Source organism: Manihot esculenta, chromosome 13 (genome assembly GCF_001659605.2).
Source record: "Manihot esculenta cultivar AM560-2 chromosome 13, M.esculenta_v8, whole genome shotgun sequence".
NCBI classification, from domain to species: Eukaryota; Viridiplantae; Streptophyta; class Magnoliopsida; order Malpighiales; family Euphorbiaceae; genus Manihot; species Manihot esculenta.
The window spans coordinates 736,823-755,689 of record NC_035173.2 but is presented as its reverse complement, the minus strand read 5'-3'; the positions used below and the strand labels follow the sequence as shown (position 1 = coordinate 755,689).

Genomic DNA, 18,867 nt, shown 5'->3' with positions numbered 1-18,867 from the left:
GAGACGAGAATGAGCATTCCTAGGGCTTGTTAGCATATGAGAAGAGACAGTCACAGACACGCATGAGGCTTCCTTTATTTTAATTTAATTACTTCATATACGCCAAAATCTCTCTCTCTCTCTCTCTTCCTGCTTTGACTTGACCCTTACATATTATGCTTAAAAATTTCATATACGCCAACTCCCCCACCCCTACCTCTTACCTCCTGAGACATATAAAAAAGGAAAAATCACGTAGGAAAATGTTCAAATTGAATAACAGAATCACATGTATAAAAAAAATGGTGAAGCAAGTGTAGCAAATTGAAGAACACCCATCATCCATGCAAATTCTTACTAAATTTGAAGAAGAAAAAGAAAAAGGAAAATGGAGGACAAGGTAAGGGAATCCATTATTTTAAACTTTAATAAAGCTCAGTTTTCTTGGAAGTCTCTGCTGGTTTCTTTTGAACGAGCGCGAAAGAGAAATGCATGGATAAGGGTGCAAGCAAAGCAAGCAGCTGCAGAAAGTGGGGAAAATTGACGTAATCGTTTCCAAGGAGGCACGGGTGCTCCTCCGCTCATTTCTCCAATGCAGTATCCCACTTCTCTTTCCTTCTTGGCTTTTGAGTTGACGAATATTTATAGCATGCTTTTAGATATAACACCAAGTTGTGACAAAATTTAATTAAACTGTGCATTCAAATGATCTGGCTATAACTAATTGTCTAATGATGAAACTGTGATATCCAAGTGGAGAAGTAATCTATGAATGTCAAAATCAAATTGAAGAGAAAAGGGAGAGGTTGGGCCAGATGGGCCCAATGAGAGTACAGATGGATCCCATGCAATGCTTTATCTTTGAATTCTGATTTCTGATTTTGTGGGGTTCACCTCCCACGTGACCCACTGCCTCCTCCCTAACCAATACATATTATAATAATAATATATAATACCTCATCAATGCATATTCATGTCCCTCTAAATTCTTAGTATCTTAGGATACTACCCTAATACTATGAAAGTATTACCAAGAATATTAAAGTTTATTTAATTTTATTATTTATTTTTTGAATATGTTAACTTAATTATTAAACTCACACAAAAAATTATTTAATTTCAATGTTAAAAAAATTAATTAATTCTAAGTTTTTCTAACTTAAATACTCAATTCAAATTAAACGAAATGTTATATATAAGTATGAATATATTTGTTTAATTAAGTTTAGTTTTAATATGAATGGAATTCAAACTTTATCTTGGCCTTATAATAATTAATTAATAAACTAAACCAAATTGATTACATATATATATATATATATATGTTGCTGAAACTGCCCTTAACTAGGGCACATAATGATAATTTTGGGGGACAATGCAAAGGGCCAACCAACCAACCAACCCTAACCCTACAAGAGGAGGGAGGGGTTTACTAGGTCAAAAGTCTTAAACTTTAATTTTACGTTGGGGATGAGCATGATTTTATGATTAGGTTACCAAGAACACTTATTTTTACAGTGGGAGCTGCAGGCTTTAATTTATTACTCTCTCTCTATATCTATATATATATAATATTATCATCTTTGTGGACATGTGGTTTCATCTTTAATTTGATTCCTTTCTTGATCATCAAACTTACACTCTTATTTTTGCACCCTTGCATTTCAATCTCTTCCCTTTCTACCCACCTTTTACCTACTTTCTACTCCCTCCATAGATATTAATTAAAATACTTCTACACTAATATTTCTTCAGCTTATGTTTGAATGAGTACATCTTTTCAATGCATGCATGCATGCATGTATGTATGTTTATTTATATTGAAATGATAATTCATCATAAATAATTATGAACTATGCATGCATGGTTGTTATATCAGACAATATAGTAAATATAAATAAACATAAGAGGGAGAGAAAATGTTGACAAAAGCATTGAAAAGTGATGTAAGCATCTGAGAATTCCATTTGGGTACTTGGAAATTAGATTTTCCTCCAATCTGTCCCTCTTTCTCTCAAGAAAAATTAATCAAGAAAACAGGAAAAAAGTAACCTTAAAATGACCCAGAAGACAGGGATTAATGTCCTCTTATAGGGTGCATGATCGAAGCCCACCCATTTTCTATATTTCAAGTGGGATTTTTTTCACTTTCAATTACTATATTACTAACAAATAATAACAACAGCAATAAATGTATAATAGCACATCAGAATTTTAAAAAAATATAGAGAGAGGAAATTTGTCAGTCATGCATGAATTATTGTTATGTGCATAGAGAGTAGCTCCCGTTTCTAGCGGGGGAGCAGTTTGATGATTTGGAGTGGGAGAAAATATAGTAAACAAATGGTAGAATGGATGGAATGTGAGAAAGTTATGGGTGTGTTTGTAGGCAGAAGCTGAGGCTGATGATATAGATTGGTTAAGGGAGTGGTCGGAGCAGATATTACACTGACACCAAATGACTTGTGTCCAACTGGGCATCAACAAATGGGCTTGGAGATAAGGGAAGCGTGTGGGTTTTTTGTCATATACTATACTTACAGGTGTTGTACAGCAAAGCAATACATAGACAGATCATGGAAAGTGAGTTAGTTCACTAGGTTTTTAGACGATGGAGAGGAGCAGAGGATCATATATGTTTTTACCAGTAGAAAAATATTATATTTTTTGTTAATTAAATAATAGATCATGCATATATCTTTGAATGTTCAAAGGGTTTTGTGTTAAGTCTACGAAACCACATGGGTTTATAGGTTATGACCCATGTGTTAGCCCTCACTTATAACAATGCTCTCCTTCTTAAAATAACTTTTACCTACATTAAAGGAAGGCAGGCTTCATGATGATAAGTTCAACTTGCCTAGTTTTGGATTGCAATCTAATTTACCCTTTAAAAACTACCTTTTTGTTATTTTATGATTCATTCTGCTTATTTGCTTTGTAAGCAATTATTAGATACATATAGAGAGAGAATTTGGTGCAATAATACGTCCCTCACTATTATATATATCAATCCTCCTTTATTTTAATCACATTTAAATCCAATTATTCACTCAAACTAAATAAACAATATTTGAAAAAAACCATTTATTTAGAGTACTTTTAATTCTTTCTTATTGGTAAATATATAGTATTTGTTAAATTAACTGCATGCAAAAGCACACAAATGTCCACAAGGCCTGAATCCACTGTATCCATTTTCTTATTTGTGGCGTGTGAAAGATTCAAGTGCCCAGCTTTCATTAAGGTGGGTACAGAATTTATGGTTTTTTCAGAGTGAGAAAGAGAGAGAGAAATTATTTGAATGTGCATTTGTTTTTTGGAATATATTATTAATTTCTCTTGCAATTTTTTTCTTGACTTCTCCTCTTCTCCCCATTTTCCCTTTATTATCTACTCTATACTGATTTACTTATGCTGGGTTCTCTTGATGCTTTTCCTTCTTTATCTACCTCATGCATGAAGTAATTCTTTATCTTCCTCTGCCTATCACTTTGATATAAGAAACCCAAAGTTTGGACGCTCTCGAGTCCTTCAGTATACTGCTTCCATGAACAACTGGTTGGGCTTCTCTCTTTCCCCGCAACAACTCCCATCACAATCTGATCATCATCAGAATCACTCTCAAAACACTTCTTCTCGCTTAGGTTTCCACTCAGATGAAATCTCAGAAACCGATGTGTCTGGCGAGTGCTTCGATCTCACTTCTAACTCAACTCTTCCTTCTCTCAACCTCCCCGCCACTTTTGGTATTCTTGAAGCTTTCAGAAACGATCAATCTCAAGGTTTGTATTCAGAAAACTGATTTTTCTCATTCACTTGGAAGACAAAAGTTTTAAAACCCGAACCCTCACTGTTTAGTACTCAGAAAGCTGATGAGGTTGTCAAAAAGAAAATATCAGATTGAAAATGACTCGTCTTCTCTGGCATCTTTGAATGGTTCAAAGTGTTTTTTTTTTTCCTTGTCCCAGTACTTCTCTGAACTTGGAATCTTAAAGCAATAAAAACATGTTCTTTTTGTTTTCTTATCCTCGTCTTCTTTTTTTTTCTCTTTGCCTTTTTCTTGGCAGATTGGAATATGAAGGGTTTAGGCATGAACCAGGACACTACCTACAAAACCAACTCAGATCACCTCTCCGTGCTCATGGGTACTTCATGCAGTAGCCAAAACCTTGATCAGAATCAAGAACCCAAGTTGGAAAATTTCCTTGGTGGCCACTCCTTCGCTAATCATGAGCACAAGCTTCCTGCAGGTTGTAATACTATGCACATGTTCCAAAACTGCTCTTCTCAACAGGCTACACCACATGATGGAACAAGCATTTTTGGAGAAGATAACAATAGTATCAATACTGGTAGTAATAGTAGCTCTATTGGGTTGTCTATGATCAAGACTTGGCTAAGGAACCAGCCTGCACCGACACAACAACATGAGCACAAGAACAATGGCGGTGGTGCACAAACTTTGTCCCTTTCTATGAGTACTGGGTCACAATCAGGCTCGCCTTTGCCACTTCTCGGAACAAATACTGGCGAAACCAACAACAATGGTGGAGATAATCACAGTTCTTCTGATAACAACAAGCAAAAGATAGCTACTGGTATCGACAGCCAAACCGGCGCCCTTGAGTCGGTTCCCAGGAAATCTATAGATACCTTTGGCCAAAGGACATCTATTTATCGTGGTGTAACCAGGTATCTCTTGATATCCCATGAATCTTCTTCTCTTCTAAACATGAAAAGATTCCACCTTGTAGTAATTTGTTTCCTCATATTGTTACATTTTAGCAGTTAATATGTGAGAATGATATTATTAGGGCTTTGTTTTTTACAGACATAGATGGACAGGTAGATATGAGGCTCATCTGTGGGATAATAGTTGCAGAAGAGAAGGACAAACCCGAAAGGGAAGACAAGGTATGGGGTTACATATATTTATAATTAATTTATAAACTCCATATACATATCTATAGATTCTGTAGAAATGAAAATAATCATTTCTTTTTTTTTTCTGCCCCCTTCTCAATAATCATTCATTCAATTATATATAATATATAAGGTTTCCTTTTATACTAACTTGCATTTCCCTTTTGGATATGTTAACATTTCTTGATATGGGGCTTGCCAAATCTCATTGCAGTTTATTTGGGTAAGAATCTTTTTTCTCATTCTTTCCTCATTTGAAAATTTAAGGTGATGTGTTTATTTTATCTTGAAATGCTTTTTTGCCTTTATTTTCACAGGTGGATATGATAAAGAAGAGAAGGCAGCAAGAGCATATGATTTAGCGGCACTAAAATACTGGGGCACCACTACTACGACAAATTTCCCAGTGAGTTTCAACTTTTCTTGGCCTTTCAGGGAATTTTGAATCATTAACCTCACTTCTTTTTCTTTTAATATTATTATTTTTTAAAAACTTTGTCAGGTAAAATAACAGTAAGAACTGTATTCATTGACGTGCAGTCCAGTTCTTTAAATCTATATAAAACATTAATTAGTGGAGAAATGTTTTGGAGTATTATATTGAAAACCCACTTAATTTATGCTCTTGTGCTCCCCGAAAGTATCCCATTAACTGGGATTTTGTGTCCTTACAGAGAAGAAAATCTTGGAGTTTCATATGCAATAGTTTCAGCGATATGCTTAGTGATGTTGGAACTTGTTTTGGAAATAAAATTGCAGATTAGCAACTATGAAAAAGAGCTAGAAGAAATGAAGCACATGACCAGGCAGGAGTATGTTGCCTCTCTTCGAAGGTACTTACAAATGCCGTCATCTTCTTCCTTTATTCAATTCACCAAATCAAATTCGTAATTAATAAACCTGCAACGCAATTATATTATTAAAATTATCTTATGCATGATTGTAAAATTTTGAATTTGAATTTTATTGGGTTTCAAAAAATAACAATAAACTATCCATCATTTCAATGCAGGAAGAGTAGTGGCTTTTCTCGGGGTGCATCCATCTACCGAGGTGTTACTAGGTAATTATATCCAACTAGTTCTAATTATCTTATCTTGATACAGAGTATACAATTTTGTGTTGTTTTTACCGAGTTGATTTTTGGAGTGGTAATGGCAATAATTTGACATTTGTATAGGGAAAAAAAATATACTAATTTGTGTGCTTTTTTTCATATAAGACACCATCAGCATGGAAGATGGCAAGCAAGAATTGGAAGAGTTGCCGGGAACAAAGACCTTTACTTGGGAACTTTCAGTAAGTTAATTTTCTCTTGATTTCACTTCCTGTTCTTCTTTTATATATAGAAGTGAAATGCCTATGTATTATGGAGGAGTTTGATCGTGCTTGAATTTTATAGGTACCCAAGAGGAAGCAGCAGAAGCATATGACATTGCAGCCATAAAATTCCGCGGATTGAATGCTGTAACCAACTTCGACATGAGCAGATATGATGTAAAAAGCATCCTGGAGAGCACCACTTTACCCATTGGAGGAGCAGCTAAGCGGTTGAAAGATGCAGAGCAGGCAGAAAGGAAAATAGATTCACACAGAGCAGAACATGAAAATATGAGTTCTCAGTTTTCAGATGGAATCAGCAGCTATGGCACAGCACACCACCCTTGGTCTACTGTTGCATTTCAACAATCTCATCATCAACCTTTTAGCTTGCACTATCCTTATGGGCAAAGGCTTTGGTGCAAGCAAGAACAAGATCAACTTCAAGTGGGAAACACCCACAATTTCTTTCAGCCTTCTATTTTGCATAACCTCATGAGCATGGATTCTTCTTCGATGGAACATAGCTCAGGGTCTAATTCAGTTATTTACAGCAGTGGAGGAGCAGATGGTAACAATGGAGTCAATGGAAGCTATCATGGAATGGGTTCCCGTGCAATCCCAATGGCCACTACAGTTGTGGCTAATGATGATGGGGAACAAAATCAAGGGAATGGTTATGAAGATGGAGAAGTGAAGGTTGTTGGGTATGAAAATATGTTAGGGTCATCAGACCCTTTCCATGGTAGAAGCTTGTATTATCTTTCACAGCAATCAGCAGCAGAAGGAGGAGGTGTAGTGAAGGGAATAATAAGTGCATATGATGATGAGGGGTCAGCGTGCAACAATTGGGTTCCAACAGCAGTTCCTACAGTTGGGACAAGGTCAAGCAATATGGCTGTCTGCCATGGAGCTTCAACTTTTGCAGTGTGGAACCACACATGATTAAGAATTGGATGATGGGATTCTTGTATACACAACTGATTTTCAATTTTGATAATATTTCCTTCTATATATGTATGTTCACTAATGGGGGCCTAAAGAAGATTGGCTGATCTTTCTCTTCTTTGCATTGGGTTCCTTGATCTTTGTCTTCTAAGGTGAAGTTCAGCAATAGCAAGCCAGAGTTTAAAAATTCTCGGTTGCTATGAATTTTGGGGAACTTCAGATCCTCGGAATAGTATTTTGACAGCCAACTTTGTAATTTTGCTTAGTGCTAAATTAAATTGGGAATAACTAACTCTTAAATATCATATCGTTTTTAAAAGTATTACTCGTCTCATCATTTTTATTTATTTTTTTTATTATTATTTTTTATTATTTCAAAATTATTACCGGTCTCTTTCTTTTCTTTTTATATATATATAATTAATATATAAATCTATTGTTAAATGAAAAAAATATTTGAAATAAAATAATAAACTTCCTATAAAGGCAGCTGCAGAATCAAGAAGAGCTTTTAATTTGAAATAGCTAACTAGCTAGGATTTCTGCAGAATTGCTAATATATATACAAATTAAATTGTGAGATATTATAATTAACCGTTACCAATAAATTAAAAAAACAGGGTAATGGTCTATTTTGTGGGATGAAAAATGGGCGCTTAATTAATTTTTCTTTTTCTTTTTCTTTTTCTTTTTATCAACCTCGTGTCGTGCATAAAGTTTTATATGTACATGTATATGGTAGATTTAAAAAAAAAAAAAAAAGTCTAGCTAGAAATAAATTATTATAAAATTATATATATGTATATATTTTAAAAAAAAGAAATTATAAATATAGTATTACAAAAAGGTATTTAATAAAGGCATAAAATTTTCAATTACAATTGTGTAATAATAATAATTAAAATTTTGTAAAATCTAACTTACGCACGTTTTTCTCAGTGATTCTCTCGCTTTTTTTTTTTAAACCTAACTTTTTCTTTCTCTTCGCATTTTTCTTTTCTTTAAACTTAACTTTTTCTTTCTCTTTCTTCATGGAAGACGATTTACGTCAATTCACTATCTATCGATTAAAAAGAAGATGTTGTTGTTCCTATTAATAATTACATAGATATTCCGATCGTCATCTTTTCCCTTCTCCATAAAAGACGATCTGCATCAATTGACTATCCATGAAAAAAAAGATGTTGTTGTCCCTATTAATAGCTGTAGAGATATTCTGATCGTCATTTATGATTTCTGTATGGTAGGGATGTTTTTCACATACAATCCAATCAATTTTCAGAATATACAAACCTCTTTGTTAGATTTATGGCGGCAATCCCCGGATAGTTATTGCATTTAAGGATTTGGTTTCTAATTACAAGTCGGACATTTTATTTTTAATGGAAACAAAAACTCTTAGTTCTCGTATGAAATTTTTTCATAATTTTTAACATTTTGATTGTTGTTTCTCAGTTAATAGATAAGGATTAGAAGGAGATCTTTCGTTAATGTGGAAGAGTCATGAATTTTTTCTTCAAATTTTATTGATTCAGTTGTTTCGGAAAGTAATGTCTAGTTATTATGAGTTTCCAGAATTGCAACGATGACGTCAGTTTTGAAATCTTATTCGAGCTTTATTTCATAGAATCTCTCTTCAGTGAATTTGTTCGGGAGATTTTAATGATTTATGCTCAAGATATGAGAAAGAAGGAATATCTTTGTCAAATTATCTTATACAGGGAATTAGACACACTTTAGGAGCATTTTTACCAAATTATCTTATGCAGAGATTTGATTTTCACACTTAAGGAGCATTTTTGCCAAATTATCTTATGCAGAGATTTGATTTTGAATGATTATAAATTTTTGTTAGACTCTAGAACTGATATTTCTGTTAGATGGATTTATTGTAATACTACTCTAGCTGCTCACATTTTGGCTAGAGAATTTATCAGGCATAATCGACTCTCTATTTGGAATGATATCTCTCTTTGTTTGATAGAATTTTATTAATTTTTTACTTTAAAAAAAATAATAATTTAAATATTATATATGCATCAATATCTTTTAATTAATTAATCAATCACTTGTGTATAATAACAATAGCATATGTTTAAGATTTTACCATATCATTGAATATATATATCTTATTGAAATAGTTTTATATTATCATTTGTTATTTTTAATAAATTAAATATTCACTTCAAATTAATAACTTTTATAGAAAAAAAATACAATACTCTATATTTCTCTTTCCATATATATATATTTTTAAAAAATAAAAAAAAAATTCATAGTGATTAAGAAAATGTTGTTAAAAATTAAAAACTTGTGCACATATGCAAGTGCTAAGTTAGTTAATCCATTAACTTCCATGTTAATTATTGAAGCCCCCAGCTATTTGTGAATTCTGATTCAACAACTTCTACTACTATTTGCCCCCAGTTCTATCATTTTGGGTAAAATTTTTTACGTTTTACAAAATTTATTAATTGGCCCATATATTTGAACATTTATATATATATAAATTTATTAATTAAAATTAAATAATAAAAAATAAATTATTTTATAAAATTTTTATTTATATTAAGAGACACGAAAATTGAATATAATTAATTAAAATTTAAAATATTAGTATATTAAAAGCCATTAATTTAAATTGATTTATTCCTTTCAAAAACATAATCTTTCCGGTTTAAATTCAAGGGAATATGAATCCATTAATTAATTTTTTTTTATGGATTTTTATTTTCAATATAACAATAAAAATAAATTTTAAGATAATGTTTAGCTTAACTTATTGAAATTATAAATTTGGAGAATATTTTAAAATAGGGTCAAGCACATAAAACTTACTTTTATCTATTAAAATAAGTCACTTGTATACTTAGAATTTGAGGACTAATTAATTATTTATTAAAATTCTTAGTTTATTTAACTTTCAATAGCTTATTAATTAAATTTAACATTGTCATAATACAAGATAATCATTTCATGTCCCCTTTTATTTCTTTCGTGCTTTCACTTATAATGGTATTTAAAATTCTATAAGAAGTTGGGAAGAAGAGTGTTCACAACTTGTGCAACTAAGTACTCGTAGGCTGTCTGAGTTGGATGAATCATATCCCAGAATACGAACTTTGAAGGATTTTCACATGTTGGAGTTGTCGTATCACAAAACTGTGATGCATGAAGTGACCCACTTGCGCAACACCCTTTTGTCGTTTCCTCAAAACCTGTTTCATTAAATTTAGATTAAATTGCACTCACTTGAAAATCTTTTAATTTAAATGTGAAAAATACCATATTTTTGGTGATGGATGATTATGTCCACAAATATCTCGTAAACATCATTATAGCCAATTTTAGTCCCAGGAAGAGTTGCCTGTATTTCAGGTAAGAGCTTCACAAGCTTTTGGTTATAAGCTTCACAATCTCTATTCTGATCCTCCAAACAATGCCTCTCTCCCTCTGGTTTCTCAACACTTGGAGTCCTCTGCACTGGTAAGCAACCAATTGGAGGAAGCCCACTTATAATCATGGCACGACACCCACTTTTATATAATTCCTGAAGGCAATATCGCATTCAAAATTACTAGGTCTGGAGTTCAAATTTCAACTAAAATGGTTAATATATATATATATATATTATCACCTTAATAAAGCCGTGTAACTTACTGAGCTCAAAATCTTGGTACTCACTTGCATTGAAGTGCAACTTTCGTGTAGGAATGTCATAAAAGTTAACCCAGTCGTTTGTTCCAGCATTTATAATCACCAGAGCACTATTAGTGATCTCCATGGCCTTTACTTCTCCAGCAATGCCCTTAAGCCTCTCTATATACTCCTTAAATAACTGAATCTGCGTAGAGAATGAGACAACGTTGGGAATTGCACTTGTTAAATCATCAAAACCTGAGCCAGCTGAAGCAAAATTAACACCAGTGATGAGGTCGTTCTCCGACAGCGTTGGATCCAAGAAAGGTGGAACAGAATCTTTGATCCCTAGAATAGAAGCAAGCATGTCAGGAAGGAGTTTCCCATTTGAAAACCTTCCTGTAGGAAGATGGTCTGAATAATCTTGACCATAGGGAGGATAATTAGCCTTCACCCATGTCTTAATATAGTTGTTATTGCCGGTGTCCACCACAGAATCACCAAAGACGAGAATGGCAGGAAATTTCGGTAAAGGAGAAGAAGAAAATGTTGCAGAGGCATTACAAGTGTAGAAAACCAGACTACAAATAAGGAAGAAATTGATGGCTGCCATTTCTGTTAGAAGAGTTGCTATCTGCTGACTGCTGTTTGTAGTTATATATACATTAGTTGCTCTATGTATACATGTATATAATATTTACCTAGATTCGGTTTATTATAAATTTAAACTGCAGGTAATTATATCATATGCATTTTTGTTTTAAGTAGGGACCATATATAGTTGGGATAAATTTATGTCAAAAGTACAATTAGTTAACTACCTCCAATTTTAGGTCACAAATCAATTAATGTAAGACAAAGGCTCGTGATTTAAATTATGAATAGCTACTCTCAGTTTGGTTGGTAAATATTAAGTATGAAGCACACCACATGGAAGAATTAAAAATGTATAAATGATGCAAGATTCATTCTCTTAATTATGCATAGGACTATTGTTAGGAGTAGGTGGATGTGTTCTTGAGGGGTGATGTGAGACTTTTTGGGTTTGAGCTGTTGTTTGGTTGTAATGGGGTTTAGAGGTGGGTCTGTGTTGCCGTCATGATTCTGGAGAGATGTTTGTTTTTGGTTTTTTGGGTTTGAACTGATGCACTTATGTGTTATTGTCGTGGTTTGTTAGGCGGGTCTTATGGCTGATGCACTTCATGATTCTTCGGGATGTAAACCATTTGTGTTGATTGGTTTGCTTGTATAGTTTATCAGTTATGTTTGTATTGGTTGAGGCTTATGCAGCCAGAGTGTGGTTCAGGCTGTGTTTTCTATGTGCATGGTTCTGTACTTATGCACTTTGGCAGACCAAAAAATACAATTTCACCCTTGATTGCATGCGAATCATATATTAATTATATAATATACTTTTAAATACAAATAAACTAATGAATTATATAAGTAATATAACTCATATTGTATGAGTTATATTACTTGTATACTTTTTCCTGGGCCCTGGTGTCTGTCATGGGCCTTGCTATGTTTGTTAAACCTTGATTCTACATTCCTCGCCTCTGTAATAAATTATAGTATTTGTGTTCGATATATTAGCAGTTAAATTATCTGAAAAATGAAAACCTCAAGGGGAAGATGTAGTGAGGAAGAGGAGTTCAACTGCCTAATTTAAATGCATCCACAAAGAGTCCTAAACACACTCCTGCTTTCCAATAGTTCATCAACACCACAAAAGACTGCAACCTTCCAGTAGACATAGAAGAAGGCTTTCTGTACATTAACATGCCAATCCCTTCTATGGCAGCAACCACAACGCCTGCAACTAATACATCCCAGTCACCTGTCTGTCCAAGAATTGTAGCGAGTGCATTTGCTGTGTAGAAACCAAATAGAAGGAGAAATATCTTCATGGGGAAATTCTTTCTTGCTGAATTCAGCTTCTGTAGTAGCTGTCGACCACCAGCACTTACTATTCTTCCTAATCGAGTGCCGCCTAGACCAGGACCATCACCATCAAGATTCTCTTCTCCAGCATTTCCAGGTAACCCCCCTGTGTCCAAGGCAAATGGTCTTCTCATTTGAAACCTGTTTCAGAGCGGTAGAATCAGTGGCAACGATGTAAATTTGCATGATTTCACAAGGTTAATAAACCAAACAAACAAGTTTGCAACTTGGGATATAAAAATGGCTGTTTTTAGAGGCATAAGCCTTCCATTAGACCATTAGATCACTGCCAATGCTACAGCAAAAATAATAAAATACAACTAAGAACTCTAATAAGCAAATTTTAAAAATAAAATAAAATGAAAATGTACATGGCAACTTGTAAGTAAAAATAGCAACAGATCAATTCATTCAAGTGGAGTTTTGAAACCAATGAATAGACTAATATGCTTGAAATGATTCTATCAATCTATAAGTAACCTAGAGATCCTTCCTTCAGACAGCACTTATAATGGTTGCTGTAATCATCTGGTACCAATAAACAGCAACAACAAAATGAGACCTATGCATAGGAACCTAAAAAACAAACAAAAGTCAATAAATCAATTTTAGCATTGTAGCATTAACTCAGGAAAATTCATATTTTCAAGATACTGGACACCAATTCAGATCCACAGTTGCAAGAAGAGACATTATTTCAGTTCACAAAAGAAAGTGAACTTGATTGTGAATACTGCAATACCATGTCATGGATCCGCGCAAAGCAAATGCCCTTTGACAAAATGTACACCCACCAAAAAAGTTTAAAGTGTACCTCTTTCCGAGAAAAGGAGCATCCTTTATGCCAATCTTTGATATCTGTCCACTGAAATTGGGCTCAATGCTCCATTTCTGCATTGCACACACTGTGAGAGTCTCCATTACAAACAAAGCAGAGCTCGGCATGCTCGCTCCCACCTGACAGGCCATAACTATAAGCAGAAATTTTACCAATGCATTAGAATTCAGAACCCTCTACAATGCAAAGCATTGTATTTCTCAAACCTGCAGTTTGAATATTGCTCTTTCCTCACTGCTTACTCGAATTGGAGACCATCCTGGCAAAAACATCGAGATCTCTCACAAACCTTGAATGCCATACATATAATATCCGGGAATAGAATTACCTATAACTCTTATCCAAAAAGATAATTCAGCAGGGATATTTGGATCTCTCTCTCACTGGGCCTATACGTGTAAATTTATGCATAATTAATTTCCTTTACTTGAAATTTCTAGGGATTGAAACTATTAATAATTAGAGCCAGTAAAGTGTAAAATTAATCTAGATGCGTATGAATAAAGAAATGCAGAAACATAAATCCCTAACCTGCAGTGAGAGTGAAACTTCAGCCTTTCCGTTTCCAGCTTCCCTTAGCTTGTTGCTCCTCTCTGCTACTTGTGAGGTGAAAACGGGAAAGAACAAGAGAAGCACGGAGTCCAAAAGCTAAAAAAAGAGCAAAAAAAAAAAGAAAATAAAGGGCATAGCTATATCGGCACCCACGTGGCACGATGGAATAGACAAAACCTCTCAATTTTATTTAAATAAATATTATTTTTAAAAAAAGCAATTAATTAAAATAAATCTAATAAATTTCCATTTGGTTTTGGGCATTTCTGTCCTCCTTAGATGCTTTCACACAAAAAGAACTTCGCAGTTTGACATCTTCTAATTTTTTGGTGGAAGTCATCAACAAAATTGTGGAAATTTCGAGCTTTTTCCCATTTGGTGGACAAACACTTTCATACCGACTCTTGAGTGAACCGGTGAAAATCCCTGCCTGCAACTTCCTACAACTTAAGAAGGAAGCAAAGCAAAGCAAAGCAATTTCTCTCTCTTTGCGCTTACTTTATATATAAAACCAGCGCGAGCTTCCCTCAGCTAAACGAACCCAGAAACAGTATACATATGGCATCCTCTGCCTTGCATCCAGTGAAACATGATGTGTTCCTTAGTTTTAGAGGCGCAGATACCCGTAACAATTTTACTAGCCATCTCTATGGTGCTTTGCATCGCCAAGGAATTATGACCTTTATAGACAATAGGCTTGACAGAGGGGAAGAGATCGAGCCAGCAATTTTGAAATCAATCCAAGACTCTGAAAGTTCAGTTATTATTTTCTAGAAAAATTATGCAGATTCTCCATGGTGCTTGGATGAGCTTGTGAAGATATTGGAGTGCAAGGACAAACAAGGTAATTCCTGTATTTTACCATGTTGATCCAACTGATTTAGACAACCAAACCGCAAGTTTTGAAGAGGCATTTGTTAAGCACGACCAAGATTTCAAGGAGAATTCGGACAGGGTACAGAAGTGAAGAACCGCATTGAGCAGAGCAGCCAATATTTCTGGGGAGGTTTTGACTGAGTCGTACACCAGGTAATTACCTTTATAATTCTTGTAACATTGATAACTTAATTAGCTATGCGAGTTGAAACTTTTTCTTAATCTGATATTAGTAATAGCTAGTGGATAATTTAGTTCTACATGTACTGCACAAATATTTGATTATTTATCTGGTATGGTATTATTTGTTTAATCCATGTTTAGTACTTCAAACTTACTATAGATTGTTCTTTCTTACTGTTACTAGGACTAAGTTTGAACATGTTCAAGATATTTTCAACAACATTTTGAAATGTTTGAAGCACTTGTACCCAAATGAAGTGCAAAATTTAGTTGGCCTAAGCTCACGAATCAAAAACATTGAGTCATTATTATGTGTTGATCTAGATGATGAGGTGCGCATTGTTGGAATATGGGGAATGGGGGGCATCGTTATTATTTTCTCAGTGCAAAATTTAGTTGGCTTAAGCTCGCGAATCAAAAAGCATTTGCTCGTGCTTTTGTAATGCCCTTCCAAATATTTGATTATTTCAGTTGTTATTTTCTCAAAACATTATGCTGATTCTCCGTGGTGCTTGGATGAACTTGTCAAGACCTTGGACTGCAAGGACAAACAAGGGCAGAAGCTAATTCCTGTGTTCTACCATGTTGATCCAACAGATGTAGACAACCGAGCTGCTAGTTTTGGAAGGGCATTAAAAAAGCACGAGCAAGATTTCAAGAAGAATTCGGACAAGGTGCGGTAGTGGAGAACTGCGTCCACCAGAGCAGCTACTATTTCTGGGGAGACCTTTACTATTTTGATAATACTGATGACTTTTTTTTTATACTTTCTTGTTTTTATTGGGACTCAAATTCGAGACTTATCACTAAATTGAAGCTCATTGATATAACACTATTAAGTTAATTTTTAAAATATGATGATTTGCTTATATATCTTGTAATTTGTTCTTTCTACTGTCACTAGGACCGAGTTTGCACTTGTTCAAGATATTGTCAACAAAATTTTGAAAATACAAGGAATCAAGAAAATTGAGTCATTATTATGTGTTGGGGTAGATGATGAGGTTCGCAGCGTTGGAATATGGGGAATGGGGGGCATTGGTAAAACAACTCTTGCTAGAGAAGTATTCCAGAAAATCTCTTCTCACTTTGAAGGTTGCTGCTTTCTTCAAAATGTTAGAGAAATATCATAAAAGCTAAATTAGAAAATGATCTTCTTATTGAAATATTTGGTGAAGGAGATAATAATTCAAAATCAATGCTAGGAATTTACCAGCTTCGCTACAAAAAGGTTCTTGTTGTACGTGATGATGTAGATGATTTTGAATAAATAGAAATTTTAGAGAGTACTGCTTTTGGTATGGGAAGTAGAATCATTATAACAAGCAGAGACAAAAATGTGTTTCAATATAGAGTTCATGGAATATATGAGGTTCCAGCATTAATTGGTCATGAAGCTCTTCAGCTTTTTAGCCTATGTGCCTTTAAGCAAATCCATCCCAAGAAAGATCTTATGGAGCTGTCAAGTAATGTTGTAAGTAATGCTGGAGGAAACCCATTAGGTCTTAAAATTTTGGGTTTCTTTCTAAATGGCCAGAACAAAGAGGAATAGGAAAGTGCACTAAAGAAACTTGAGAGGATTCCTCACAAGAAAATACAGGATGTATTGAAAATAAGTTATGATGGGCTTGAGGATATTTATCATGTATAAAAGAGCCAGTTAAACGTAGCAGGTTATGGAATCATGAGGATATTTATCATGTATTAACAAAAAATACCATAAGTGTATTTTTTTTTTTTTTTTGTATTATAAGTAGAGGTTTTAGAGACATTAAATTTGAATGAATTGTAAAAGCTTGAACTTTTTGTTCTTGATTAGGGGACAGAAGCTGTCCAAGGCATATTTCTTGACAAATCAAAATTGAATACAATGCATTTTACTCCCACAGTATTCTCCAATATGAATCAAGTTAAACTACTCAAATTTCATTATTCAAATGTTGATCTTGACGGGGTTTGGAATTATGATAGAGACATAAAATCTGTTCCCAATGATGTGCAATTGCCTGAAGGTCTTGTGTCTTCCAGAAGAGCTAAGGTATTTTCACTGGAATTTTTATCCTTTGACCCGTTTGCCAACAAAGTTCTATACTGATAAACTGATAGAACTTAACATGTCGGGGAGCAGTGTTGTAAGACTTTGGAATGGAGTGCAGGTAAAGTTGCATATGATTTTTCTTTTCTTTAATTTTTGGGCAATACAACAATTTTTATCTTCTTGTATTTTTGTTGTAGCAGAATCTTGCAAGTTTGAAAGTTATCAAACCACGTCATTGTAGACACTTGATTGAAATGCCAAACCTCAGTGGGGCAGAAAATCTGGAGACTAGATTGTCGAGGGTGTATAAAGGTAGTTAAGGTTTGTCCTTCCATTGGATGTCTCCAAAAGCTTCATTCATTAGAATTAGCACGTTGTATAAAGATTAGCAGTTTGCCAAGTATCAAACATTTGACATCCTTTGAAAATCTTGATCTTTCCGATTGCTCAAAAATAAGGGAGTTTCCTGAAATTCCAGACTCTATAAAATATCTATGTCTGATGGGAACTGCAATACAAGAAATACCCTCATCTATTTGTTTGTTTTCTCGACTGAAGATACTGAGTCTGTTGGACTGTGAAAATCTTAAGAATCTCCCTATTGCATTTTTCCAATTGGGATACATTGAGAAGCTTTCTATATGCGGGCCATAAGTCAATCGTTCCATGCTTATAAATAGACTGTCTTCCTTTGTGTCATTGACTAACTATCACTAGCAGGAAGCAAGTTTGAGAGCATACCTTCATGCATTAAGCTTGTTTCGGGGCTTCGAGAACTCTACTTGAATTTCTGTTCAAGGCTTCAATCTTTGCCGCAACTTCCATTTCTTTTGGTAGTTTTAGAAGGCATCTCATTGTACAAGCTTACAATCAGTTTCAAATTCAATAATGGCACTCACACAAACATGGGGATTCTTTGATTTTGTTAATTGCTCAAGTTTGAATCGGCATGAACATAAAAACATTCTAAGACATATGCGACGTAGGATGTTACTTGCAGCACATGCAACAACCAAACGACACCAGGTACATATATAAATAATCTCTCTTTGGCTGTGTTCACCTTGCCATCTCTAGTTTTTCCAACAAATACATGGCGTAGTAATTTTATAGCAGTGACAACTTTTGGGAAAAGCAATTGACGATCATGCTTGGAGGAAACAAAATCCCAAGGTGGATCTGATATTCTGACATTAAGATAATTCCTCCCTTTTATTATTTTTCTTTTTGTCTATCAGCGATATCTAACAGCCCCTGTTAGAGTGCCATTTGTGTCTCTGTTGAATAGGTCCGTATGTACGAATGGCGTCACACGTCCTCTCCACGCCAGCGTCCTCTCCACGCCAGATGAGCATGCAGACAGGGCTGCGAGGTGACTGAGCCTGTTGTGCTTTCTCCGATCTGCTCTCTAGGACTAGGTCTGGGACAAAGAAGTCAAATCAGCCTGACAGGAAGCTTTCTGGGTTTTGGGGCTGCAGCAGCCTTTGTTGGCCTGGCCTCCTACCTGGAGGTGCGAAGTCCGGCAGTCATGTACTCATCAGGATCCAACATGAAAGAATAGGAGATTCAGCTACTTTTCCTCTTTCTTCAACTTGGCATCATAATTTTTTAGGTTTCGCTCTAA

The 18,867-nt window shown here is 34.4% G+C and overlaps 3 protein-coding genes and 1 long non-coding RNA gene across 8 annotated transcripts; 2 read left to right on the top strand and 2 right to left on the bottom strand.

Annotated features, from left to right (window-relative positions):
- Window positions 1–3,306: 3,306 nt before the first annotated feature.
- LOC110630286 (AP2-like ethylene-responsive transcription factor BBM2) lies at window positions 3,307–7,426 on the top strand. The gene is made up of 9 exons (XM_021777695.2): window positions 3,307–3,764; window positions 4,050–4,674; window positions 4,814–4,896; window positions 5,120–5,128; window positions 5,223–5,311; window positions 5,665–5,738; window positions 5,918–5,968; window positions 6,128–6,204; window positions 6,308–7,426. Exons 1-9 carry the CDS (start codon window positions 3,530–3,532, stop codon window positions 7,168–7,170), a joined length of 2,106 nt encoding a protein of 701 aa, XP_021633387.1. The 5' UTR covers window positions 3,307–3,529; the 3' UTR covers window positions 7,171–7,426.
- A 2,611-nt stretch (window positions 7,427–10,037) lies between these two features.
- On the bottom strand, window positions 10,038–12,339 carry LOC110630288 (GDSL esterase/lipase At1g06990). Its single transcript, XM_021777700.2, has 3 exons — window positions 10,811–12,339; window positions 10,459–10,723; window positions 10,038–10,391 (listed from the first exon to the last, which is right to left on the bottom strand). The coding sequence occupies exons 1-3, from the start codon at window positions 11,423–11,425 to the stop codon at window positions 10,201–10,203; spliced, it is 1,071 nt and encodes a 356-aa protein (XP_021633392.1). The 5' UTR covers window positions 11,426–12,339; the 3' UTR covers window positions 10,038–10,200.
- A 111-nt stretch (window positions 12,340–12,450) lies between these two features.
- LOC110630289 (ycf20-like protein) lies at window positions 12,451–14,280 on the bottom strand. 5 transcript variants are annotated; one of them, XM_021777703.2, is made up of 5 exons: window positions 14,126–14,260; window positions 13,923–13,983; window positions 13,801–13,853; window positions 13,571–13,727; window positions 12,451–12,897 (listed from the first exon to the last, which is right to left on the bottom strand). In XM_021777703.2, the coding sequence occupies exons 4-5, from the start codon at window positions 13,723–13,725 to the stop codon at window positions 12,468–12,470; spliced, it is 585 nt and encodes a 194-aa protein (XP_021633395.1). In that variant the 5' UTR covers window positions 13,726–13,727; window positions 13,801–13,853; window positions 13,923–13,983; window positions 14,126–14,260; the 3' UTR covers window positions 12,451–12,467. The 5 variants fall into 5 exon arrangements, with proteins under 5 accessions (XP_021633395.1, XP_021633399.1, XP_021633393.1 ...); XM_021777707.2 differs by having other exon boundaries at window positions 13,571–13,713; XM_021777701.2 differs by lacking the exon at window positions 13,923–13,983 and having other exon boundaries at window positions 14,126–14,280.
- A 127-nt stretch (window positions 14,281–14,407) lies between these two features.
- LOC122721458 lies at window positions 14,408–16,076 on the top strand. The gene is made up of 2 exons (XR_006348137.1): window positions 14,408–15,175; window positions 15,803–16,076. It is a non-coding gene; the product is annotated as an uncharacterized LOC122721458 (long non-coding RNA).
- Window positions 16,077–18,867: the final 2,791 nt, after the last annotated feature.

What these genes read in the sequence shown, in the direction of transcription:
- LOC110630289 (XM_021777702.2), bottom strand. Translation starts at nt 13,725, where the DNA reads ATGGCCTGTCAGGTGGGAGCGAGCATGCCGAGCTCTGCTTTGTTTGTA. An exon ending in GCTCCTTTTCTCGGAAAGAG is followed by an intron (nt 12,898 to 13,570) that starts GTACACTTTAAA and finishes GCTCTGAAACAG; the next exon opens with GTTTCAAATGAGAAGACCAT.
- LOC110630286 (XM_021777695.2), top strand. Translation starts at nt 3,530, where the DNA reads ATGAACAACTGGTTGGGCTTCTCTCTTTCCCCGCAACAACTCCCATCA. An exon ending in CAGAAACGATCAATCTCAAG is followed by an intron (nt 3,765 to 4,049) that starts GTTTGTATTCAG and finishes TTTTCTTGGCAG; the next exon opens with ATTGGAATATGAAGGGTTTA. An exon ending in TATGTTGCCTCTCTTCGAAG is followed by an intron (nt 5,739 to 5,917) that starts GTACTTACAAAT and finishes ATTTCAATGCAG; the next exon opens with GAAGAGTAGTGGCTTTTCTC.
- LOC110630288 (XM_021777700.2), bottom strand. Translation starts at nt 11,425, where the DNA reads ATGGCAGCCATCAATTTCTTCCTTATTTGTAGTCTGGTTTTCTACACT. An exon ending in AGTTACACGGCTTTATTAAG is followed by an intron (nt 10,724 to 10,810) that starts GTGATAATATAT and finishes TATTGCCTTCAG; the next exon opens with GAATTATATAAAAGTGGGTG. An exon ending in CATCCATCACCAAAAATATG is followed by an intron (nt 10,392 to 10,458) that starts GTATTTTTCACA and finishes TTAATGAAACAG; the next exon opens with GTTTTGAGGAAACGACAAAA.